Source organism: Haemaphysalis longicornis, unplaced genomic scaffold (assembly GCF_048455015.1).
Source record: "Haemaphysalis longicornis isolate Haplotype H1 unplaced genomic scaffold, Haemaphysalis longicornis Haplotype H1 scaffold_2, whole genome shotgun sequence".
In the NCBI taxonomy this organism is placed as follows: Eukaryota; Metazoa; Arthropoda; class Arachnida; order Ixodida; family Ixodidae; genus Haemaphysalis; species Haemaphysalis longicornis.
In genome coordinates this window covers 259,894,645-259,919,853 of record NW_027526295.1, presented here as the reverse complement: position 1 = coordinate 259,919,853, position 25,209 = coordinate 259,894,645, and the positions used below count along the sequence as shown (strand labels likewise).

Below are 25,209 nucleotides of genomic sequence, written 5' to 3'. Positions count from 1 at the left end.
AGCTACATAATTAGGAAAAACGGGAATGGTCATGCGGCCCACCAGCTCATTTCCCGCAACTGAACCTATGATGTCACATGAGCTAAGCTCTGCGATTGGCGGAGGCTGGCAGAAGCAGCCGAAAATTAGGTAGAGCTTACAAACTAGACGAACGAGCGATTTGCGCTTAAATTTAGGGCACATTCTTTACAAAGCAATAAGAATGATGGGACAAACAGTGGAAGTTACGAAAGCACATGTAAACATAGAAGTACTGATGCGTTCTGCTGTTCGTACTGCGCACAGCATGCTTGGTTTAGCCAGCTGCACAGCACTACGGGGCTTGGGGTTGTCTCAGACGACACTGGCCGATTGACGCAAGCAACGGTGCCTTACTTGACCCCATTTGTCGAGCGAGCACTGTTTCAGGGAACGAATATTTTCTCCCAGAACAAAAACAAGCCAGGTTTAAATGCGGGCAAAAACAAACCAAACGCTTGCCACGGTATGGTGGCGCCATCTAGGTTACGGAACGTAAAGAAACGTGGGAACAAACCAACACCGCTGTACAGGGTGGAGACAATCTTTGAACGGTCCCGTGCCGCCGCAATTGGGCCAACGGGCTCAACGCGTTATTCTTTTCGTTTCCCACGAGACCTAGCAACGCGAAACAGACAATATGATTCAAACTTCTTCAGTAAACCGCGTTGCGGCGATAATTTTAGCGCGGTTTTGACACAATGACTTGCTTCGGCGGCGAGCGAGCAACCGTAAATGGTGGCGCTGCCAGCGTATACGTGTCTCTACCCTGTACGGCGGATGCGTGAATGAAGGTACTCAGCGGTCGGTTCCCGTGATGTCACTTGGGACCACGAAAACGCACGATTGAGCGGGAAAATCAAAATTTTAGCCTAAATTGTTTAATTTCTCAGTGAATAAAGCACCGTTTGTATCCGGACAAGCGCTGGGGGCACTATAAAACACGAAATCTTTCGAATAAAACCAACTTGCATTTTCTCTTCATGGCTCCTTTAAGCATTGCCTTGAGCCAGAGCTTCAAGTCTTCATTCTTGGCACCCCAGCCCAGGCTTGGTACTGTGTTATTACACCATTTTTATATATCTACACTATTGTGAGCTGTGCGTTCTGCTGCTTCAGGCTCAGTTCACCTCAGCTTGAAGCAGAACACATCGACATAACCATAAAGAAACATGGGAACTTGGTGCCCCCATAGTAGCAGGATGCTCCAATGGGTTTCGGTGCTGTAGGGTTGGCTCTCTGAAGGAATGGCTCCTACCTTTAGAGCATGTGCCACTTAACGTATTAACACTGCATGCTCATTTAGCTTTGTCTTTTCAAGAAAAAAAAAACTTTGCAACGAGGCTCAGTCAGCATGCATCACACGATGTCTTTTTCTTTTCGAGTGCTTAATGTGCATTTGAAGGAGGAAAAAAAAAAAAATTGACGGTTGGGCTGCATTAATCGCAGTATGTCATATTTTTCTTGGATAGTGGGAGCTAGCATTTAGCACACAAAATTTCTCGCGCGTGCCCCAGTGCACTTGCACAGTATGCAAGTGGGGAGTTTTTGTTTCCATAGTTTGCAAGCACTGTGTTGAGGGCTGCACGCGGCCGGTGCTGGTCTCTCGAGAATCGATTGCGTGAAAGTACCTCCCCCAGTTTGCCACCGGCCGAAATGGTTCTGTGCACCCGTGCCTGTCTTACACAAACGATCTCACTTTGCTGACAGGTGTCTTTGGTCACACAGAATGCTTGAAAGTACTTGACTATTGCTGCAGCAAGCCGTACTGAACACAACCGGTATGAGAGATACAGCCACCTTCTGTGGCTTGCGCTCGTGTGGACTGGTGGCTTGCCAAATTATACTAACTGCTCATTTCCTTGATGGTTTTGTCAGTGTGTGTGTGCTGATGTCACCAGGCGCAGGCTAGCCCATCGAACCGCACTCATCGCCGACTGCTTTCACCATATAGTGAATCAATGCTGCCACGTGCTGAATTTTCAAACAGCGCCGTGAACATAGGCACACATTTCACATATGCAACACAAATGCCTACAGAGTTTTCCCATCATTCTTATTATTTTGCACCGCTCACACATTGGTGTGCATCCTAATTTGAGACACTGGCTGTGAGATGTTGATGGGGAGAACATTTCATGTGCCATTGGCCCCACTGGGCAGTGTAACATGATACGACTTAATTATTGAGCTTGCGACAACAGCAGTAAACATATTTTTTGGCTGTAAGCACAACCCTGTTTATTGTGGCCCTCATGGCTGACTAGTTTCTATGCGAGTAGCAATTTTTGATCAACTAAACTTGACAAGCAGCACGAAGATTAGATGAAGCCTCGAACCAAAAAGCTAACATGAGGGAATGCCTGTTTGCTTTTAAACATTTTTTTCGTTCTGTGAGTAGCCACTGCTTACAGAAAACCAGAAGAAAGCATGTTTTTCAAAATGTACTAAGCTTAGGTCCCTCGATTTCATTGCAGATATTTATCAACAATGAGTGGCACAACTCCGTCTCTGGCAAGACTTTCCCCACTGTCAACCCAACCACAGGTGAAGTGATAGCCCAAGTGCAGGAAGGTGACAAGGTAAGGATGCCATCCTCTTTTTCACAACGGCAATGACGGGTGCAGTATAGCATGACTAGACAGTTTTGACGGTGACTAGAATTGGACGATTTCAGCTCTGCTGATTCGTCCGTGCACCATAACAAGGCAATCGGCATGGTCCTGTTAGTCTGCTGTCAGTGCTTTGGCGCAACCTAAATTTCCCGCACTGAACTGTACCCAAGTTATTGCATGATTTTCCAGGCTAGGTTGTTTTGCCTAGAACCGCCACCTGTCCTCCAGAAATATGGGTGCGTGGAAACAAAACTTGCCGGTAAACAGCTGGTGTCATTCCGGACAGACTTGAATGGTATAATGGTCCACACTGATATTCTTGCAGCGTGAATGTTTCTCATTAAATCATCTGAAGAGGCATGGGAATTGTGAGTGGCAGGCTTTTTTTAAGGAACAGCAAAGGTGCTAGGTGAATCGGCTCAATTGATTGCACAGTGCACAAATGCAACCAAAACTGTAGTGAAGTTTTAAATGGTTCTACCAGTGCTTATGGTGACGATAGCACACTCGCCAACGTGCATCACAACAATAAAACCGCTTGGAATCAATCTAACTTCACTAAGAGTTATCGGTTAATACTTTCAGCTGATATGGCTGATTGTGGTTGTCCAAGCATAAATCCGGTGATTGAGTATTCCTGCCGTTGATTGTTGGTGTCTCAATCGCATACTTTTTTTTGTAGCAGCAATGCGCAATAGCAACGTCCAAGTTTTAGATGTGTGCATTAGAAATACGTATGAAGAATTGTGTTTTTGTCATGTCAATGGAAACAAAACCAAACTTGCAAGGACATTTGCTGAGCTACACCCCCTACGGCGTTACTCGTCTTAAAAGCCTTGAAAGCAATATGGGCATGGAAATCATCGATGAACATGGACTTTTGCCTAGGCACGGTAGCAAAGGTCTTCAAACTGGCTTGAGTTATTTTTCCAAGGCAAACTTTTGGTTGGAGTCAAGTTTTATGTATTTATGCTCCCTTTAATCATTGATGTACACAATAGCATGTAATAGCATTTCAGGCAGCACTAACCACTAACTAGTGAAAAGTCCTGTTGTCCATGGTAAGCAGATGATACAAGGAGTGACGCTGAGTGTTGCTGTAAGTGCTTGGCGAAGATTGAGCAGGTGCAGTGATGTCTACGTCGTGATGCGTAAAAGCGGCAGTGACAGGAAAAAGTATTCCAAGGGGAGGCAGAATAAGCGCAGGCATAGTGGGAACTGTGCAGCATAATTGAGCTCCATACTGTTTGTGAAAGAGGTAAATTTGGTCCTGATGTCACTAAGCATGTATGTAACTCGTGATTGTGTTGAGCGAGTTTACTGAGCATTTTCCAAGCCCTATTTGCTTGCCTTGTGGTGGGTGTTCCCTGTGGAGCAGTGATCGGAAGGCTGCTGGGTGCTCTGTTGCAGGCCGATGTGGACCGGGCAGTGCAAGCGGCCCAGAAGGCCTTTGCCCTGGGCTCGGAGTGGCGCACCATGGATGCCTCGGACCGGGGCCAGCTGCTCCACCGGCTGGCAGATCTCGTGGAGCGGGACCGCGTGCTCATTGCCGTAAGGCCAGCCGAGTTGGGTGGGGCGGCCTTTCCCTTTTCTGACTGGCTCTCCTGTTTGCAACCACCAGAGCCTGGAGACCCTGGACAATGGGAAGCCCTTTGCAGACGCCTATAACATTGACCTGCCCCTGGTCATAAAGTGCCTCAGGTACTGTCCCCATCCGCTGCTGGCATGGGTGCCGAAATTGTGACGAGTTTGAATGAAACAGGCCGCTACACGGTCGTTTCTTAACAAAAAGGACTTGGGTCTCTGTGTGTCGTCAATTTAACATGGAAGAAAATATTTTGCTAATTGAGTTTGCTTAGTATTTATGTTGAGTAGCCCTTCTATCGAAAGGTTTGTGCACCAGAAGACGTGGAGAAGCATGTAGGACTGTAACAGGCCATTTGGTTCTGATGGTAGGAACCTTGAGCGGGATGGCTTGACAGTGGTGGCAACGGATGCTCAAGTGCAGCCGTGGTGATGTCTGCATCTTCAGATTGAAGATCCTAGCCCAGCTGGAAAACTTATGCTTGCAGCATGAAATTCTTGAATCGCATTGGCTTACTTTTAAACGAACATCCCACGCCCTACTTCCTCTCCAGTGCAAAGTACGCAGGTCGCAAGGAGCTTATCTACAAAGTGCATGACACTGCCAGTGCTTTGGTGCAGAGAAAACCCCTCGCTGGGGGGTTGCATTTAGTTGTTTTCTTTACGGCAGCGTGCACATTGTAAAGGCGACTTGCTTTTTTCAAGACTGAGAACATCCCTGCAGCTGTTTTTCACAGACCGAGCAGGTTTCAGCGATTTAATTTGAATTTGGGCACGGTGAACACATGGGCGTCCGGGCTAGTATCTGCAATGCGCCAAGCACTGAAAACAAGTGAGGCCACTGCTGCCGAGTCTCCTGTTATAAATAGGCAGGTTTAGCTTAAAAAATTGCTTTTCAATTGAAGCGACCAATGTTGGCCGGGTGTAGACATGGTTCTGGGTTGCCAGATGTGCATGCCGCGAAAAAGGCTTTCTGTGATGTGTAAGGCAAATGCTAGGTGAGAGAATGCCTCCCTTTTACTGTAAAGCTTCTGCTTTCACCTTAAGACTGCCAGTGCTACCATCTGCGGCTGGCATCATTGATGCACTTGGCAAGGCTGTCAAGTACGTGATGGGAGTAAATTGCTGCATAGAATTTATTTTCGGTTCCATGTATGAAATCTCTCCCAGTGTCGGCTACACAGGTCCCTTATGTAGATTTGAAGCAAGGATGTGTGGATGACCACTGCACAATTCATCACCTGGCCGTATATGTATGCCACAACTGCTACATACAAAACACAGCTCGTTCAGATTATGGGCTGGTGCAGTAACCTGAAGGTACAATGTTGCAGTAGGCTGGTAACTGTGCAACATGTAAAGCAGTTGTCGTATATTTCAGTTAACAAATCGTGTTTTAAGCTTCCACCTTTCCTGGCAGTACTGACAAACTGGTGCAAGTTTCGTAAACATGGGTTCTTTGTGGTGGAAATTTTTGTGTGTGTGTGTGTGTGTGTTCCTCCTTTCCTTTGTTAATTCCCTTTCCTGTGTGTAGGGTAGGCGACCATGTGCTTTCCTGTGTTGCTTTTCCTTGCGAGTGCTATGGCCTGCATTGTCTCATCATAAGCATGCCTGTTGCATATACTTGGGCAACTGCTGCACGAATGGGCACACCTTTCTGGCTGTTTTTGAGGCAGTCCTTCGGCCACTGTGCAAAGGGACCTCAGCTTGTACCTCATTGTTGCCGGCATCTTAGACTCTTAAGGCAAGACCAACAGTAGCACTTTGCGCACATATTGTGCCGTTCGTTTCCATTATTTTCTTTTTGAGAACCTATAGTATCCTTTGTTGAGCGCGGTGGCCCGTGGCTTGTGTAGTCTGCATCAAGGGAAGCATTATCTCTTTTTGTCTTTTAGTGGTGCTTTATTTATTTCACATGATCTGGCAACCCTTACATTTGCCACCTTTGTGTACTGCATGCACCATATCCACGTACTCGATGCTTCAGCAAATTTGCTTGATGCTGGTAGCTGGGCCAGAAGCGTCTAGAGGCGTGGCCAACCCTTCATGCAGGTACTATGCTGGCTATGCTGACAAGAACCATGGCAAGACCATTCCGTTGGATGGCAGTTTCTTTGCCTACACGCGGCACGAGCCTGTTGGCGTTTGTGGGCAGATCATTCCTGTGAGTGTTCCTCGAGAGTTCCCTGTCCCTGTGGAGAAGTGCCCGAGGGATGGAGGGGTGGTGCAGATGAGGAGCCACGTGGTGGACACGCAGCCCTTGTGCATGCTTTGCTGGCTGCTGCATTGCCTCGTGCTGGAAGCAAGCAAAAAAAAAAAAAGCTCCTCTCTCACCTCTGCCTGGTTTTCAAGAAAAAAAAAATCTCTGCTCGTGCATGTGGCACCTCACTTGAAAGCTGCTGGCTATTATTTGCATTTCATGGTTGCTTTGTTCAACAGCTGTGCATGTGTGTAGCCAATCTTTACAACACAATTGTTACTGGATCTCTACTGCAACAGGGTATCTAGCGACTGGGAAAATTGGGGAAACTGGGAATTGTCAGGGAAATGTTATCTACCGGGAAAAATCAGGGAATCGTCGGGGAATGTTGTCAAAATGCTAACCCAGTCAGGGAAAATGACCTGAAAACTTGCAGTGAAAAATAAACAAGTTCTACCTAAAGTGGAGCGCGGACTCTGCTCACCGGAATCGATATGCAAAGGGAACAGCCAATGCGGACAAATCCAAGCCAGTGGAGCAGGTGGCAGTGCCAGGGTTGACAGGTTTGGCCCCGGAAAAGTTTGTCCAGAGACCTTGTTTGTCTGGCGACCTCGAGCTGTGCGCGCTGGGTATACGCTTTTGTTGTTTTTGTCCTCTGTCTTCTGTCTAAACTGTGTTACCTTCCATCGGCGTTGTGTTTGCATTGTGCTTCCGCAAGTGAAGTCTCTTCAGTGACGGTGTCAGTGGAAAAAAAAGTGCTCCTTTAATCCGGACTGGACGAACCCGAACGGATTAAAAAAAAGAAGACAGAAAGGCAGGTCAAGTCGGATGTTGAGAACAAGAAAAGTTTGGCTGCTGTTGTCAAAGAACTAGAAGAAAAGAAGCAAAGGCTGCTAACAGTAGCCAGTCTCCTGCAAAAAGTGACTCTCTTAATAAGTAAGGTGTGCGCTTTGAGAACCCTTGTGCAATGGCGGACACTCTTAGACAGCAAGAACAGATTTGTGCTTGCACAGACCTTGTGCAGTAATACTCATGTCAGCAGCTCTAATTTGTGGTGAATAATTTATGCTTGCACCCTGTAAATAAAACAGTGCTTTTTGTTCTATGCTAATGGTCTTGCATATGTCACCACCTTTGCTGCAGTCAGGGAATTTTACCTGAAAAATTCAGGGAAAACCTGGGAAAGTCGGGGAATTTTAATATAATAGTTTGCTAGACACCTTGTACAATGTTTTGCGATAATATACGGTATAATTTTGTGAAGAAGAGTAGTCGTAAAATTAGTCGTGTATTAGCTTTGTCCAACAGCGTTCATGATTTGCATCAAGCTCCAACTTGAAACGTAAACAGTAATTTCCGCTTCCTTAGACATTTCAGTAGCCTGCTGGAGCTTTCTAAGAGTGCATTAACGAATACTGGCTAGTTGTGCGTGCGAGTCAGTGCAAAGATTGTGGGAGTAAGCTGGCACGATGGTGTGCGTGTGCACTGGCTGCAGTGGAACTTCCCTGCTCTGATGCAAGCGTGGAAGCTGGGCCCCGCCCTGGCCATGGGCAACACGGTGGTGCTGAAGCCCGCTGAGCAGACCCCCCTGTCGGCGCTGCACGTGGCCTCCCTGGTGGCCGAGGCAGGCTTCCCGCCCGGGGTGGTCAATGTGGTGCCCGGAATGGGCCCCACCGCGGGTGGCGCCATCGCCGCCCACCCACACATCCACAAGGTGGCCTTCACGGGATCCACCCAGGTGGGCCACTTGCTTTGTTAATCTCTTTTCTCCCTCTCTTTTTTTTTCTTTTCTCTCGCTGCTCCTCCAGCTTGCTTTAGGCTCTTGTTTGGACTTCATCTTCCAGAGCATTTCTTGCATCTAACTTCTTTAGACCGCTTCCCCATTGCTGCTTTTTCTGTCACCCTTTTGAGGTTTTTGTTCTCGTATTCGTGCTTTCTTCACTTTTTTGGCCATATAAATGGCCAACATGTCTTGTGTGGCAATGGCAGAACTTGTGGTTGCTACATAAGAATCCCTCATGTGAGGAGAAAGGCCTGTGGGGGGGCCGGTAGCAGCCCACACCTCTGGCTCTTCTTGGCAGGGTGGGCTCCTTTTGACATGGTGGGTGCACACCCATGTGCCACACACATGGACGTGTGCTGGCAAAGTAAGGGGAGTTGACTTCACTGCCCTTTCCTTCCTTTCCCAGGAAAGATAGGTGGATGAGGGGATAACTGATTCTTGATATTGTTTACTTACGAGGTTCTTTTTATGCTGTATTTGCTCATTTTTCAAAGGAATTTGGAACCCAGGAAAACTCGTGCAAATGGAAGCCTTGCAAAACTGCAGCCATGTTTCCCCACAGCAAGCTCTGGGCTAGCAGATATATCAAAGTGTGAACATCTCTTTGAAAGTTTTTCATTCTAATCGTCTAATTGTTTTGCTTATTTTGGGTCTACTTCTGAAGCATTGCAAAATCTCTTTCCGATGCAGTGAGAGCTGGCACCAAAGACGTGCAAAGCTTGATTCTTTGCTTGTGAGAAAATTTCCCCCTTTTTTCCCCTCCTGCACCTCCTTTCCCCCTATTTGGCCAACGAGCCATTCTGCAAAAATAAACTTTTCGTTCATTCATTCAACATGGGTGACATTTCTGCTCAGTAGTGGCCTCGCAGCGATATTGTTGAGGCGCCCATCTGGCTAAACTTTCAACTATAGGCATAGGTATAAGTACAGAATAGCTGGCCAGATCTACTACCATCAGACCAACCTTCCTGTATTTTCTTTTTATTTCAATAAAATTCCTCTCTCGTTGTTTGATGACTATAAACGCTCAATGTCCCCATGCCCCAGTAAAATGAAAATTTTGGAGATTCTGCCGCCCTCTTTCCCCTCCTGCATACGCGGGTGCACTGTACAGTTTTCACATTGATTAGTTTGCACCATTTTCTGACCTTTTTGAAGTTTGATATTGGCAGTAAGTGCAGCCAGTGGTGGTGCTAGATAGAGCACCGGCGTGATGTCAGTTCAAGGCCTCCCACATTTATCGCATGCTTCACTACATGCTTTTCCATGCCAGATTTTACACTAGTGTCATTTCTGTCTCGTCGTAAAGCATTGAACCACATCTTGTGAGGCATGTATTGCAACATGGTTGTCTCGTTGCCATTCAGAGCGCCCAGACAATGTTGTCTGCATTTTTTTTTCATGCTGACTGTGCAAAATGTTTGCGTACTTCCATATACTCAACCTCACACATTTGAAGCATATAAATCCTATTGTTGTGCAGCCATGACTCAATCTGTTTATCTATGAAAGTGACTGGAAGTTTGAAGCAGGTATCTGTACGACTGTTTTGTCTACGACCAAAGCTCATGGCTGGCACTTTGATGATGGCATGCAAAAACAGTGTGCAACACAAAGATTACACCTACCCAACGGAATGAAAGACGGCTACTTTGTTTTCTGCTCTCAATGCAATGGTTTCCGCCAGCTCCTACCTTTATGGTGATTAGGAGCATCTCTGCGCACATTGTTTTGCGTGGTTAGTAGTCAAGGTTCAACAAATTTGGAACACCCTGTTCCTTTGCTCCCCTCTCAGGTCGGCCAGCTAGTGATGCGAGCAGCAGCGGAGTCCAACCTCAAGAAGGTCACCCTGGAACTGGGAGGCAAGAGCCCCAACATAGTCTTCAAGGACGCCAACCGTGAGTGCTGCTGCTGGCTGGCTCGTTGGCGTGTGCTGCTTTGCGGGTCTTCACGGGGGCCCTCCCTCCCTCTCTCCTTTTCTCCAGTGGACGAGGCCATAGAGACGTCGCACTTCGGGCTCTTCTTCAACCAGGGCCAGTGCTGCTGCGCAGGGTCGCGCATCTTTGTCGAGGGGGCCGTGTACGACGCCTTTGTGGAACGCAGCGTGCAGCTGGCCCAGCAGCGGGTGCTGGGCGACCCCTTCGACGCGAGCACCACGCAGGGCCCCCAGGTGGACCAGGACCAGCTGAGCAAGATCATGCAGCTCATCGAGAGCGGCAAGAAGGAGGGCGCCCGGCTGCACTGTGGCGGCGCCCAGCACGGCTCGCGCGGCTACTTTGTCCAGCCCACCGTCTTCTCCGACGTCAAGGACGGGATGCGCATCGCCCGCGAGGAGGTACGCGCCTTTCATCGGGAGGCTGCAAGGTGGCAAAGGTCCCGGTGTTCCTGCATGTTCTCGTGCCAGATTCGGTGACAGATAGCACCCTTCAAGGGACACTAAAGTGAGCTGTAAACGTTGTCTAACTGGGCCACGTTGTAAGTTTTGCTGTCTCGAATGAATGCCTTGTATGCCAGGAAAGGAAAAAAAGTCTGGAGGGTTTTGGGAAGTTGCCCAAGATGAATGGTTCCCACGAGCACATCCCCGATATGCTGCTTTCCGCGTTCATTGCGAGTGTGCAGGTGCCCCCTTCTCGCTGTGTGTTGACAGGGTATGAATTGGGCAATTCAAGAGGTCATTTATTGAGGCTTGCTTGTGCTGGCAATGAGAAAGAGACAAAAAACGCTCTTATTCCTTTTTTCTTTTTTCCAGATCTTTGGCCCTGTAATGCAAATTCTTCGATTTGAGAATGTCGATGAGCTCATTGAACGTGCCAATAGCACCGAGTATGGATTGGCTGCCAGCCTCTTCACAAATGACCTGGAGAAGGCCCTGCATTTCTCTTCCGCAATCCAGGCCGGCACAGTCTGGTAAGGAGCCTTCTTTCAGCTGGCCAGCTAAGTGGACATGCTTGTGCTGTGCAAGACAGCCGGCGTCGTTGCAAGGGCACACAAGAAACTGTGCATGCATGTAAGAAGTAGATTGAAAAGGAGTGAATTACTATCATGTGAACACTGGTGACGTTTGCGAAAGATTGAGTGTGCACCACGCAGATGAATTGGCCGTCAACTGCTTTTGAGGAGCCATTAACTTTTTTGTAGCTTCTGTTGACAGTTGTCAGCATCGTTTCTCATCCCTCTGAGTGGGTATGTGTGGATTGAGGAGGAGATAGTGACTACAGGTCCTTTATCTGCACCGCATCTTAATGAAACAGGATGGGCTTTTGCTTTTGGAAAGAGACTAAGAAACGTGTAATGAAGAGGAGGACAATGTAGCTCGAATCTGGAAGCAGAAATGTTGAAAAGTTTGGGCTCATTATTTTTGTGATGCTGTCGTTCGCTAATTTTTTTTTTCTTTCATTTTCTTTTTTCTTTTTTTATGCACATCCTTTTGCACGTGCGAAGTTGGTTGGCTGTTATCAGTGCTGGCTTTCTTCAATAAAGCTATAAAGGAATTGTAATGACCATAGTTTGAACAGTTACAGCGTAATTGCACTAAAACGAAAACAGCAAAATGGCAGCTTGGTAATCCTTCAAAAAAATTTACGAACTTTTCGCACAGAAAAATCCATTGGAAAAAAATGTACAAATTTTTTTGTGCACTAGTTACTGAACCATGCTTGAAAAATTGTACATTCTGGTTTTTGATTGATTGTAGGGTTTGACGCGCCGACGCAATGCAGGGAATGAGGCACGCCGAGGTGGAGGGCTCCGGATTAATTTTAACCAGCTGGGGATCTTTAACGTGCGCTGAAATCTTGTACACACGGGCATTTTTGCTTTTCGCCTCCATCAGAAAAGCAGCCGCCGTGGCCGGTCAGCAGCCCTGCGGCCCCTCAGCGGCCCCGTGACCTTGTGCTCAGCAGTGCAATGCCTTAGCCACTGAGCCACCGCGGCGGGTTACATTCTGGTTTTCGTATTTGAAATCTTTTTTTTTTTTTTAGTTTGGTTTAAAGATGCTTGAACAAAACTATTGTTCACTTTGAAGGAAAAAATCGTATTAGCACTGGCCTACTAAGTACTGCAAGTGCTGTAATGCTATGCCTAGTGAAATTGTTCAAGCGCAGGACTTGTGCAGTCCGCATGATTTGCACATCTACATGCGCAACCCAAGTGCACATGCACCATGCTTCAGCCTTAAATAAGCAACACATGTGCTTATGTTAGAACTTGGTGACTGGGGCATTTAAGACATCTGGAAAAGCATTGCTTGCCAGTGCATCTCTGGGTGAATTTTTCTGTTCTGTGCGCTTAGGTGGCAACCATTTGTGCTTGTTAGCGCAAGCTGCAGTGACACTGCAAGGAGATGTGCGAAAGCGGTCGTGCATGACAGTGCCACGTTGGGTACAGCCCACTGCCGTTAACATGGTGTATGCTTGCTTGCACATGCAGGGTGAACTGCTACGACGTACTGACGGCACAGGTGCCCTTTGGAGGCTACAAGATGTCTGGCATTGGCCGCGAACTGGGAGAGTACGGCCTCGAAGCTTACACCCAAGTGAAATCGGTTTGTGTTTGTCCTCTGCACTGGTGGTGCGAATCCGCTGACACGTTGCAAACATCCCTTCTTTGCTCAGGTGGTTCTCAAGATGGGCCAGAAGAACAGCTAGGCCGGAAAAGCCGCCTGTTGCCTTGCATGGTCACAAATACGGTCAGTACGCAATGGAATACTAGCACTTAACTGCTATTGGAGGACACCGTCGGTAAACTTGTTTCCATCCTCCACCCAGGTTGTTGTTCTAAAGGTGTTCCAGAAGGACCTCCCACTGCCGTGCATGGTCACAGATACCTTCAGTACTCAATAAAATGGCTGAATGCTCAGTGTTACTATTAAAAAAAAGTGCCGTTTATTTCTTGACATCGGACTTTCTACGAGGGGGCCCTTGGGCCCTTGTATGTGACGACATTCTTGTCAGTCTCGTGGAGCCGTACACGGAGCTGCAGCCCTTTGGGTAGCACCTTGGACAGCTGCTGCCACACGAACACGGCCACGTTCTCAGTCGTGCTGCAGGAGGGAAAAAGGGGGCGAGGTGTGGGGAGGCAGGGAACGTGCGGATTTCTTGTATTATTTTCAACAAGCGTATTAGAGGGGCCCTCAATTGTAAATAGGTCAAAAGACCGTGTTCCTGGGCCCGCCATATGAATGTTAAGAGTATAAAAGACAAGTAGTTATCGTGCATCGTGCACTTGCAAAATAAGCCTAGTGTACACATAAGATGATCCAAAAAATCAACTAGGCAGTTCTTACCTGACAACTGTCTGAAAGTAAGCCACATCTTTGTCCAGGTTCTTGTGATCAATGATGTCCATCACCTGGCACTGTAAAGTAGTAGTAGAACGTGATTAATGGTGGGGCCATGCTCAAGGTGGCGGTAGCATTTCGGCTGGCGTACCCGCAAATTTTCCCGACATTATTTTGCGGGGCTACCATGATTGCCAGACCAGGAGTGCCCTGTGTTGATTAGCTCCCATCATACATTCGCGGGTACTACAAATGTATTGGGGCCCGTACAGGCCTCGGATCTGTCAGCCCGCTCTGGTTACAAACCTCTGCGCGCTCGCGGCTCAAGCCCAGGTTCGTTCGTTCTTTTTTTTTTTTTTTTTTTACTTCACCCCTAGGGGAGGTACCACAAACGTATGGGGCCCGTAAAGGCAGTCCGTAAAGGGGAGGACAGTCCTGGTCTGGCAACCATAGTAGCCCCGCGAAAAAATGGTGGGAAAATTTGCGGGTACGCCAGCCGAAATGCTACCAAGGTGGCCCCGTTTCATACTCTCAGCTAGAAGCAGCCTAGCTGTATGCCTGCACTTCTAGCTCAGAGGACAGCTAGCCGTGTGTACATTGGGAGGGTATTTACCCTTTCTACTAGGACTGCCACCTTTCCCCGAGAAAAGGGAAGAAAAGAAAAAAACAAAAAGGCCTGCCCAAAAAAGGGGGGGGGGGGGGGGGGGGCATACAATTATTGTATCATTTTCCTAGAGAAATCAAGATAATGTTTGTACTGGAAGTGAGTGAGACTTTGGTTATTGCTCTGAATGTTCTGCCCTGAAAAGTAACCGCATAATCCACCAATCGAACGTAAAAAGCATGCTATGTACATGAACATAATGTATGTGATATTCATATATACATACACTCGCAGCACTATGGTCGATGCCCCAACAACTCAGAACGACAGAAGTTAAAATTCTATATGCTCACCATCTCCTATTTGTGAAAACATTGAATGTATATGCCATTAGAAATACACTAAGCGGCTCGGATGAGTTCCTCGTTTTCTTTTGTCATCTTTATGAAGTCTTAGCTCTAGAGGCTCGCTTGTATTTGCGCAGCTTGTCAGCACATATTTATCATTGTATTTATAAAATGCAAAAAAATATAAACGGGCACAATGGCCAAAAAACCAGCCAATGACGACCAGTTTTAAGTACGAACCGGCCACCGGCCCACCGTTTAAAAAAACCGGTCGGGCCGATCAAAAATTGGGCAGGTGGCAATCCCAGTTTCCAACCGTTCGGGCTGCTTCTATCACTTCTACAGCTGCGTAGCCCCTGTGATTAGCTGTGCACCTCCAATGCATACGGAGACCAAAAAGCCCGCATTTTTGCAATAAGAGGCCAGCTGGATTCGAACACTGCACTGCTGCATGCGTCTCCGGGGCCTTCCAAAGGACGAGTGCTGTCCAGGCAGGCTTAAACGAACACTATTTTCTTTAGTAAACGCATAAAACGTCTGCTAAACATTGTAACGAGCCAAAAGTCTTGTTAAAAATTGGCAGGGAAAAACCATCTCTACTGACACCCCTTCCCTCCCTCCCTCCAGTCTATCCGACCTACTACACCCCCCTCAGTTCGAAGGCCATACTGAGACCTTGAAAATATAAAAACATGCAAATAGACGAAAGAATTTGGTGACGAGACCAAGACGGCTAATGCGTAGCAGTAAAAGGACTGTGAAGCTGTTGACAAGCTGAAAAATAGTGCGACACCAAGCACCAGTGAAGGTTCCTGGGCTGACGAGACGCCACTGACATGGAATAAGGTGCACAGGGCAGGTAGGCAGACGTCTAGAACGCACGGCTGCGAGAAGACCGCTACACAAACGACCATGTGCAGCAATTTGGCGTGCACATAATGTGCTGCAGTTACCGATTTTACTTGGGAGGAAAAAATAAAAGTTATTGCCAGGTTTTTTTTTTTTTTTTTCTCCCTTTCAGGAAAAGATTTCACAGCCTTCACCTAAACATTACTCTAGCCGAGGCCTGCCTAAGGAAGTTTGCAGGGCTTGGTGGCAGGTTTCACCACGCTGGCATGTGATGCAGTGGGTGGATGATCATTAGTGCCTCTTGTGCTTATGGAAAAAGTTAGACTACAGTTTTTTTTCTTGACTAGATTTTATGACCCCACACGGGTATTAAAGGGCACTAAAGGGTGCAAACAAAGTTAGCCTGTATTAATGTATTATGGTGCTGAGAATATAAATACAGTAGAACCTTGTCGATACGTCTAAAAAAAAAACATGCAAGGGAGAAACTTGAGTATCCGGGAAGGAACATACTATGGAGCATATTTAGTGTTCATAATTGAGGGCATAGTACCCAGGAAATATGAACCGGGAACATATAAATGGGGTTATACAGTACACCATTCTTGCCACTAGTAGGTGTTTAATGAGGCAGAAGATGCCAGAAACGTGAAAACCGGGGATGATGCCCCGTACGCATTTTGGGTACTATGGTTTTTGACATCACAAACGTGGTGAACAGCAAGAGCTCATTGGAGAAGCTTCTATAGATCTTTTCCTGAAATGATAAGTGGTCAAGCACATGAAATAAACTTAAATCAAAGCTTTCGATTACCTCATCGTACCCAACAAACACAGACTACAGGTTTTATACACTGCGAGGCAGGCTGCTTCACTCACAATTCAGTCAGCCAGCATGTTTTCAGTTCTGTTTTCAAAAAGCATTAGTGAGCTTGAGCTTCTGCAAGCGATATACCTGGCAAGAAGTAGCTGAAGTGCCTTCATTAGATTCGGCAAAAGGAACAAGATGCACTGTAGGTGGTTAAGCGAGCTGCCCAAGCTTCCAATCTCTCGTTCTCTGCACGCAAAGGAGGAGGAGTACTAACACTTTATTTAAAATGTTGCTATCGGTAAAGCGTGCCCGGTCAAAGCATAATCGCCCGTGAATTGAACTTACTGCGAGTGGTTAGCTGATCAGTCTGCCCGTTCGCCTCGAGTCGCCGTTGATAATCCGTAAAGCGTGCGTCGCTCTGCCCTTATGTTATGTTTGAGCCAGAAATGCGCAGACAACAACAAATGCCGACACGGCTGCCACGAAGAATTTCTATTCCATGCTGGGTTCCCGCCGCGCGAGAGAAGATAATATGAGATGGCTGTGATTGCCAGACAAGGGGAAATGGAGGCGCATTCCTGACGGTGCCAGCCGGGAGCCTAGGACGCTGCACTTGATATTCGAAACGGCGCTTGTTACTTCTAAAGAGGCTTCGCTGGCAGCTGGCTGAATGAGATCTTGGAATCTGGGCACACCGGCTGCTTCAGCATCTAAAAGCGTTTCTCATTCCGTCTGTGAAAAATCATAAACGTCGAATCCTCGGTCAGAGAAACAAGTCGTAGTCTGCCATGGCTCAGGGATGTAAAAGATGCCGTTGCCAGCGTTTACGCGCTAGACTGCATCGGTGCTGCCGGTGCTTCGTTCCTAGTTTGTGATGCAATGGCTACGTCGCGAAAAAAAGGGGAGCAGGTGAGAAAAATGCCAGCTTTGTTTGCTTATTTCTCAGCAAATAACGCATTGTGGCTCGTCGAACAAAAGCCGAGAGAGCTAAGAAACGTATGATCTTTCAGTTAAAACAAAATTTCATTCAGCCTTTAGTGCCCCTTTAAAGTAAACAGTTGCCGGCCATTTGCGCATGTGTCAACCTAAACATGTCCCATTTTCAGTTTCTAGCAGTGAACCTAGCCGAGAAACTGCAGGGAAGAGCAGTCATCTCAATGTGCACAGTGAAAAGTTTCCCATATGCGCATTGTAGTTTTGGTCCCACCAAGGATGCGGGTTCAATTCCCAGTCGTGGCAGCCGCTTTTCTGATGGAGGCAAAAAACGAAAATGCCCACGTGTTCGAGGTATCGGCGCACGTTAAAGATCCCCGGGTGGTCAAAATTAATCCAGAGCTCTCCACTACGGCGCGCCTCATGGCCTGTGTAGTGTTGGTGCGTTAAACTTCACAATCAATCAAATCAATAGTTTTGGTCCTGACTGCACATAGCATTTTAAAAGAAATTGCGGGGCCCATGTTTTTCTGCTCAAGCCTCTAGCCTGCACCTAATTCATTCTTCTCAAAACATTGATGGTTCCATGCCACTGCACATGTGCATAAGCTATCTTTTTCCACAGCCTTCACATGGTGTGTATGATATTATCTCTACTCAGACAGCTTTTTCAGCGTTTGTAAAGCTGATTTGTAATGTCGATCAGCTGTAAAGTTGATTTCTGATATTTGAAATGCGAGTTCGCTACGCAGTGAAACCTTTCCTCAACAAGTGCAGACTGACCTGAATGTACTTCTTGAGATCGGAAATATTGATGACCATCCCTGTAGCTTTGTCTATCTGCAAGGTAAAGACAGCATGTGACCAGATTTTTAAGTAAACTGTGAAACCTGTCAGTTTTGCTGCTATTTTTGCAGTGATTTCAAATATGCTATTATTTTTTAAACAGTCAGTTAGTTGCCAAGATAATTAGAGATAATTATCCATTTTTGGAGGAACAATAGACAAAACAGTGTTAAACCATTAAACTGTATTGTTTATATATTTTAAAACTGAACACTGCTGAATCAAGTGGATTCTTGATGAATCGATTGGAACTAATTTTATAGCTCATTAAACTTCGGTGTTCGAAATGGGCATTCAAAATGGTTCCTTGCCACTGGTGCCACCAAGTTTGACCAACTGTAAAATCAGTTCAAAGCGCTGCGTCAAAAACCCACTTCCTATAGTGCATTCACCTATGTTCATAGTATTAAAAAATATAAAGATTACAGTTTTTGACTAACACTGGTTTATCTACTGTTCCTGCACAAATAGCTAATTATCTCTAATTATCTTCGGAACTAATTGGCCGACTCAAGAAATAATGGCACATTTGAAATCAGTGGGATAAAAGCATAAAGACTGACGTGTTTCACAGAGTTTACTTTACTTACAATTTAAAAGAAGTAATTGTTTTAAGACCCGTGTCCCCTTTCGATAACATTTGCAAGACAATCGGAAAAGTGTACTTACCGGGCCAGTAACTGTCACCTCCACTGAAAAATTGTAAGACAGGTGGTCAGTGGCACGGGCACATCTTACATGCGCAATGTCATGTGCTTGGGAGCCTACATGCCCCTGTTCCCGACTTTAAGCCAACCTGCTTCCTTCTGCGCAGTTGTAACCTGCATGTTCCCACCTGCATTTTCATAAGCATGCTCCGTTCTGGGCTTCTCTGTATACTCCTTTCCATGTCTGTAACCTACGTGCCTTGTTAGTGCATTTGAAACCAACATGCTTCAGCATACCCATCTACAATGTGCACGCCCTAGTCTGTGCACCCATTACCGAACAGCACTGTCTATAGCCTAGTATACAAGGATATGCTGCCTACATGCCTTCATTCACCCATAAATGATATAACGCAAATGGGCCTTTCAAAACGCCTGCAGCCTCCGTGTTCTTCTTTGTGCATGTGCAACCTATTTGTTTCTGGCCATGCGCCTATCGACTGTCCATCTGCAGTGAGACTGTGATGAATGACCACGCAGTACAGTAAAGTGAAACACGACTTTCTCATAACAATCTGATTGATGCCGTCACTTCTTGCGGCATAAGGAAGCACGTGGACTTGCAAACACTGCATCTGACCACTGTGAAGCCAGGAAACTGGGCAAGAGAAGGGTCTCCATGATGCAGTTTTACCGCGAATAGCTGTTAAGTAAAGAGGAGCGGGATCTCTGGAGTCGCTGTGTCCCAAAGTCACTACCAGGAGGAGCAGAATCACAAGGGCCATGGTCCCACCCCTGATGAGAAAACTGGCACGAAATCCGGTTCCTTAAACAACTGCGTGCCGCACAAAAAAGCAGCTGCATCGCATCGCGACAACTGAGCTAGTGCACAAGCCGCTCCCATACAGTACACGCACGTAGCCCAGCTGTAAGGCTGAGCACCGTGACCGTCACACAGAGACTGCTGCCACATGAGATCAGATTAGGAAGACAGCTGTTCGTTAGACTTGAGCTAGGGCCAACTTTGGTTGAGCTAGCGCCAACACTCGGTTGAGCTAGTGCCAACACTCGACATGCACATGCATAGTGGACATGAAACGTACGTTTGTAATTGTGACCGTGACCATTTGGATTGTTGCATTTTCCAAAGACAACAGCATTTTCTGCATCTGAGAGGCACGGGCTGCAAACAGAAGCACCGTCAAAACAACTGTGGGTCAATTTTCATCGAGGATTGCCACTAGTATTACGGTACAGAAAACAAAAGTTTCATAGGACTGAACAGTTTGCAACTCGGTACAGTTACAATTCTGTTGGACAGAAAATGTCACCCAAGAATTGACATTTAAAAAGGCACACTTCAAATCACTCACTTTCTCCCTCATACCTAATGTTGTCATGTAGTAAAAATTGATGCTATGGTCTTGTAGCAATTAAAGTCTTTGTGCTCCACAATGAACCACAAAAAACACACAAGCACTGAAGAAGCAGTCAAACCCAGTGATGTGCAGAGTTGAATGTCAGCGAATCAAATACCACAGCTTTCACTGCGAACGCATGGTGCTCTCCTTTCCAGACGCATGCAATTAGATCTGAGCACACTGTCACATCCTATTACACCCATTATTTTCTTTTCCCCCTGAGCAACACGGAACAAAATTCTAGCGAGGTATAAAATTGTATGTTGTATCATTGTCCCTCTATGTGCATGCAGCACTCGTGAAAACAATAAACAGTTCAAACGTGCAAGGGTGAAGCAAGGCAATAACACTACAGATGTTTGGCTGTACAAATGAGAGCTGTGCATGTGACTGCAAGCAAAAATTTTGTTTATTACTGAGTAACTTATTACTGGAAAGAGGTAGATGCCTCACTTGAAACAAAACGTTTCTGCGAAACGATACGCCTGCCACCATCTATTTTCCGATTCCAAACTTCTTGATCAATGCCCTTTGGGGCGCATCATCCGCTTTTCATGAGTACTAGCAAAAATTCGAACTTTTGTTATTCACAAGAAAGGGGAGGGCACATTTTTACTTCCAAGCTAGTGTGCAGCCGCATTACAACTTCACTGCTCAAGATAAAAGGCCAGAACGCCGACCACGAAGTCAGTATGAATGCTTAACATTTTGACTCCCCCCGGGGGCCTTTGAACTTTGCAGTTTTGAAGGTGGAGTCAGAAACCTGCACAGCAGATGCTGCAGTGGGGTATTGCAATTAGAAAGCAAGAGGACCTGACTGAGCATTTGCACATGCTGGCAGCCAGGTGGCAGGTACACAAATAATAGTGATAAAAGTAAGGGGGGAGGAGGGGGGGAATATGCATTATTACATCTGTCTGTAATTTCTTAACAAACTTACGTTTTTCGACAAAATGCAGCATGATGCATACATTGGGAAAGCTTGCAAGCAAACTGTGGCAGCAAGCTTATGCAGCAGCTATATAGGCTTGGGGTCAACAAAAAAAAATTGTCATGCTGCATAGAATGTGCTAGGATGACGTCCATGTAAGCGAACCATACAATGCAGTCGTATAAGGCGTTTCTTTCTTTTTTTCTTTTTTTTTTTCGAAATGAGCCAAATCCACAAATTGAAACTTAGTCAGACAAGTGAAAAGAAAAACTCGGCAACTTTCCCCTAGAAAAGAGGTGGCAAGAAAATAGGTGAGATAACGCCCTGCAAATGGGTACGTAGATCATATTTCTTATAGAAAATTAGCCAGATCTGCTGTGGCACAGATCAAAATGAGCCAAATCCATTTGCCCAATAAGAGTTTTCGGACTGTTTCCTGGGTGTTTCCAAAAGTTGCCACCCCACCTCCCCCCCGGAGCTGGTTTATCATGAATTCAGACTGAAATTAAGCGATTCGCGAAAGATCTGTCCTAAGACATCGACGACCAGGTGAATAGAAGAAGTGCACGAAATGAAACCAGAGGTGTGAAGCAATCATTTCATTTCGGCTCTCACGTCCCTACGGAGTAAATCTGGTTATTTTTATTTTTTTAACTCGCATATTTACCATTTTAGTGCTTAACTAAGCTTGCCGCTTACAAGCCCTGGCAAATAAATCTCTTCCCCCCCCCCCTCCTGTGTGTACGAGCACCACCAGTAAGGTGAAGAAGAAGAAGATACGAGCAACCTTCTTTTGAAGCATTTTGGAAATCCATGGCAAGGCAAGGAAAAGCTTGCTTTCTTCGTGAGTGTCTTCAGGCGTGCCCAAGAAAATTATCCTATGGATGAATTCGAAAAGAACTGCTAATGCTGCCCGGAGGACTCACTTGCTCTCTATGTATAGTTCTACTGTTCCTGAAGCCCTGTTGCATATGTTTAATGCCGTTTCTGCCAAAACTCCACTGTACTATTCTTAAAAGTCAATTTAAATAAAGTTTCATAAGAATGCCGCATCAATACGAGCCCAATCCAAACTTATCATCCTAATATTGCTCAAACTCACCGCACAATTTTTAATTACTTGTGGCCCTAAACTTCCCCTAGCTGACATGTATAGTAAATCTTATAATATCTTTCACACCGTTGCAGTTGGGTTCGGTAACAAACTTTCGCTTTTTTCTCAAATGTGCTTCAAAGGAGCGAGCCATGAAGAAAGAAACATGTTTGGTTCCTTCAAAGATTACCTCGTTTGAATCATACTGACGTGCACTTTTAACATAAACTTCGCTCAAATAAGCTACATAATTAGGAAAAAAGGAAATGGCCACGCGACCCACTAGCTCATTTCCCACAACAGAACCTATGATGTCATACCAGCCAGCTCTGTGATTGGCGGAGGGCGGCAAAAACAAACGCAAATTAGGCAGAGCTTATAAGCTTGCCGAATGAGCTATTTGTACTTAAATTTAGGGCACATTCTTTTTAAAGCCGTAAGAATGGTAGGACAAACAGTGGAAGTTATGAATAGAAGTACCGATGTGTACTTCTGTGTGTACAGCGCGCACTATGATGCTTGATTTAGCTTAATAGGACTGCGGGGCTTTAGGGTTGTCTCAGACGACATGGGCCGATGGATGCAAGCAACAGTGTCCTACGTGACCATATTACGTGAGCAAGCACTATGTTTCATGAAAAGATTATTTCTCCCTGAACAAAAAAAGCCAAGTTTAAATACTCTGAAAAACAAACCAAAGGCAGAAAATGGCTTGCCACGGTATGGTGGCGCCATCTAGGTTCACTAACGGTAAACAAAGAAATGCATGCCCACCGCTCCTCCAGTCCGGCCATGTCCCAATCGGCTGCAGAGCGGTCGGTTCCTGTGATGTCATTACAGACCCCGAAAATGCATGATTTATCGGGAAAATCAAAATTTAATTTTAAAGTAATTAATCTCTCAGTGAATAAAGCATCATTTGCATTCGGACATATGCTGGGGGCACTATATATAAAACATGAAATCTTTCGAATAACACAAACTTGTATTTTGTCCTCATGGCTCCTTTAACTGGATTTGGCACATTTTGAAAAAAAAAAAAATCCTGGGCCATCTCCACTAATGTGAAACCTGGGGAGGGGCGAAGCATGCAGTCTATAAGACGCATGCTATGAGACGCACACGACGCGCTCTGCTTGGGGGCCGGAGAAGCGTCAGTTGGAGGAGTAATCGCGTGCTTGCTAAGGCAGTGGCACCCTCTCTTGTGTTGAACCGGATTTAAGCAATTAAACGAGAGACTACACTTGTTTTTTGACCATTGTTTAATAACTTGATTTACCGTGACGACAGGAGACGACGACGACACCAGACGCAGACAGCCCGAGCTAAGGTGCTTCGCCCCTAAAAAACGCCTGATATGCAAAATGCATATCTTGTGGTAGTCACCAATCAATTCGTTGATACGGGCTGAAGATATCAGGTTGAGGAGTAAAAAAATTTGCAGAAATCCCCGAGTGGGAAGTTTCTGATGAATGCGTAAGCCGCCCTGACATACGCTGAGCCCCTTTACAGTTGCCTACACTGCTGTACAGGAACGCATTGCTGGGAAAACATCTTTTCGTGCAGATATCAGAAGTTGGATAGCGAAGTAAGTATTCAAAGCAAAGCAAGCTTGGTCTCACTGATGCCGGTGCCCTAAACGCACTGCAGGTAAGCCGTGCACATGATTATAATGAAGATGGCGCAAGAAAAACATGCTTCCCACGGTCGGAATCGAACTTGAGCCCCTGGCGTTATGAAGTTGACGTCTATCCGATTGTGCCGTTCCGACACGGTCAGCGATTGAGGGAGGGGGGGGCTGAGTTTTTTCGTTTGCTGCTGTCTGAGATTAACTTCGACTCTCAGGCGGTTTGCAGTTAAATAGTTGACACTTTGACTTAAATTTGATTTCAGCGGCTTTGACTTCGGCACTTCGCCATTTGATTTTCGCACGCAAGAAAGCTTCGTGTTCCAACCGTCGTCGTCGTTAGATGTAGAAGATATTTTTTATGAAGGCCAAGTGCATTTTGATTATCGCTACCTCCAAAGGCCCCATGTATCCCACACACGGAGCAAGAATAAGACAGGAGGGGAAACAAGGCTTCCTGGCGCGGCTAGATAATGTCACAAGCGCTCATCATAGGTCAAGCTAGCGGCATCTGCCGCGGGTGAAGAAACTGCCAGCCGCCGCGATCGGCCTTTCACTGCGCTGCCCCGGGATTAATTGCGGCCGCTATCATTTCGTCCATCAGGTGCCGCTATCCTCTCCTTCGCCGTCGCAGCGACGAAGCTGCGAAGTCCGCTTTGGTTATCATTGCGACATTATCTGGTCCTTCGCTTGCGCTTGCCGCAATGGGCCATTTCGCCTCCTACATATTCTTGCTCCGTGATCCCACATAAAGTGCGTCGAGCAACTTTGAAGTCGGCTTCACTATTTTACACGAATGTATTGCTAGAAAGACAAATGGGAGTAGGCGCTGCGTTGCCCAGACCAGGGGGCTCAAGCTTCGCTGGTCACACAGGCCGCTTCACAGGCCGCGATCGCCGTGTGCTCGCAAATAAATCTGTTTCTTCTTCTTTGGTCTTCGCACCTCTGTAAAGCCCCTCACAGTGCCGTGAACCAGACCCGTTAAAGATGGCTTCGTTACCATGCTCTACGGCATTGCTGGGAAAGCATATCTTTCCAGCTAGGTGCATTATACGCGATCTTGTGCGAAGATGTGACGGCAGTAGGACCTTTTATTAATAGTATTTTTCTATGCGACGAAACTGTCACATGAAAAGCATTGCGCAAGGACAGACGGGTTTTCTCGCCTGTTGACATTAAAAAATCGCCTTCATGCCATCATAAAGTTAGCGAGCGAGTGAGTTACGACGTACAGGCAGACTGTCAAGTGCTTTGCGAAGCTTTTTTTAAAGAAGATAAAAATTAGCCTCGATTCGATATTGACCGAAGCTTCATATCGATCGAGCACTAAACCAGCGAAGATGCATACCGGGGCAACATTGTATGGTTAGAAACATATTTAGACCCGAAACTAGTCCATGCAGACATTTCGCCGCGATCGCGGGCTTTCTGTACGAATTCTCGCCGTTCAGCGAGCGCCGTCACCTGTGCAAGCGATGAGAGGCGCTGAAGGACTCGATCCGCGTGACTGATGCAACAGGTGTCAGTACTCTCCGCTGATCATCCATGACAGCATGGGTGGCCTGGGCCTGGGCCTGGGTCACAGGGAGCTTTTGATGCTTTTGATATGTCATAAAAGAAAA

General features: G+C 46.4%; 2 protein-coding genes across 3 annotated transcripts in view; one reads left to right on the top strand and one right to left on the bottom strand.

Moving 5' to 3' along the window:
• The window catches only part of Aldh (Aldehyde dehydrogenase), a 17,464-nt gene extending 4,370 nt beyond the window's left edge, over nucleotides 1-13,094 (top strand). Inside the window, exons 2-12 of the mRNA XM_077700332.1 lie at nucleotides 2,496-2,600; nucleotides 4,044-4,184; nucleotides 4,255-4,334; nucleotides 6,270-6,381; nucleotides 7,913-8,155; nucleotides 9,996-10,098; nucleotides 10,186-10,535; nucleotides 10,950-11,107; nucleotides 12,629-12,743; nucleotides 12,814-12,887; nucleotides 12,967-13,094. Of these exons, the coding sequence (XP_077556458.1) occupies nucleotides 2,496-2,600; nucleotides 4,044-4,184; nucleotides 4,255-4,334; nucleotides 6,270-6,381; nucleotides 7,913-8,155; nucleotides 9,996-10,098; nucleotides 10,186-10,535; nucleotides 10,950-11,107; nucleotides 12,629-12,743; nucleotides 12,814-12,846 (1,440 nt within the window). The 3' untranslated portion in view covers nucleotides 12,847-12,887; nucleotides 12,967-13,094. The remainder of the gene's footprint in view (nucleotides 1-2,495; nucleotides 2,601-4,043; nucleotides 4,185-4,254; nucleotides 4,335-6,269; nucleotides 6,382-7,912; nucleotides 8,156-9,995; nucleotides 10,099-10,185; nucleotides 10,536-10,949; nucleotides 11,108-12,628; nucleotides 12,744-12,813; nucleotides 12,888-12,966) is intronic.
• Nucleotides 13,061-25,209, bottom strand: Pr (6-pyruvoyl tetrahydrobiopterin synthase purple). Of its 2 annotated transcripts, XM_077700335.1 has the most exons (7): nucleotides 25,052-25,194; nucleotides 22,735-22,783; nucleotides 19,619-19,698; nucleotides 18,538-18,560; nucleotides 17,806-17,862; nucleotides 13,485-13,555; nucleotides 13,061-13,241 (listed from the first exon to the last, which is right to left on the bottom strand). In XM_077700335.1, exons 2-7 carry the CDS (start codon nucleotides 22,752-22,754, stop codon nucleotides 13,106-13,108), a joined length of 387 nt encoding a protein of 128 aa, XP_077556461.1. In that variant the 5' UTR covers nucleotides 22,755-22,783; nucleotides 25,052-25,194; the 3' UTR covers nucleotides 13,061-13,105. The 2 variants fall into 2 exon arrangements, with proteins under 2 accessions (XP_077556461.1, XP_077556460.1); XM_077700334.1 differs by lacking the exon at nucleotides 22,735-22,783 and having other exon boundaries at nucleotides 25,052-25,209.

What these genes read in the sequence shown, in the direction of transcription:
- Pr (XM_077700334.1), bottom strand. Translation starts at nt 25,200, where the DNA reads ATGACATATCAAAAGCATCAAAAGCTCCCTGTGACCCAGGCCCAGGCC. An exon ending in TCACGGTCACAATTACAAAC is followed by an intron (nt 18,561 to 19,618) that starts GTACGTTTCATG and finishes ACAATTTTTCAG; the next exon opens with TGGAGGTGACAGTTACTGGC. An exon ending in ATCTCAAGAAGTACATTCAG is followed by an intron (nt 13,556 to 17,805) that starts GTCAGTCTGCAC and finishes ACTACTTTACAG; the next exon opens with TGCCAGGTGATGGACATCAT.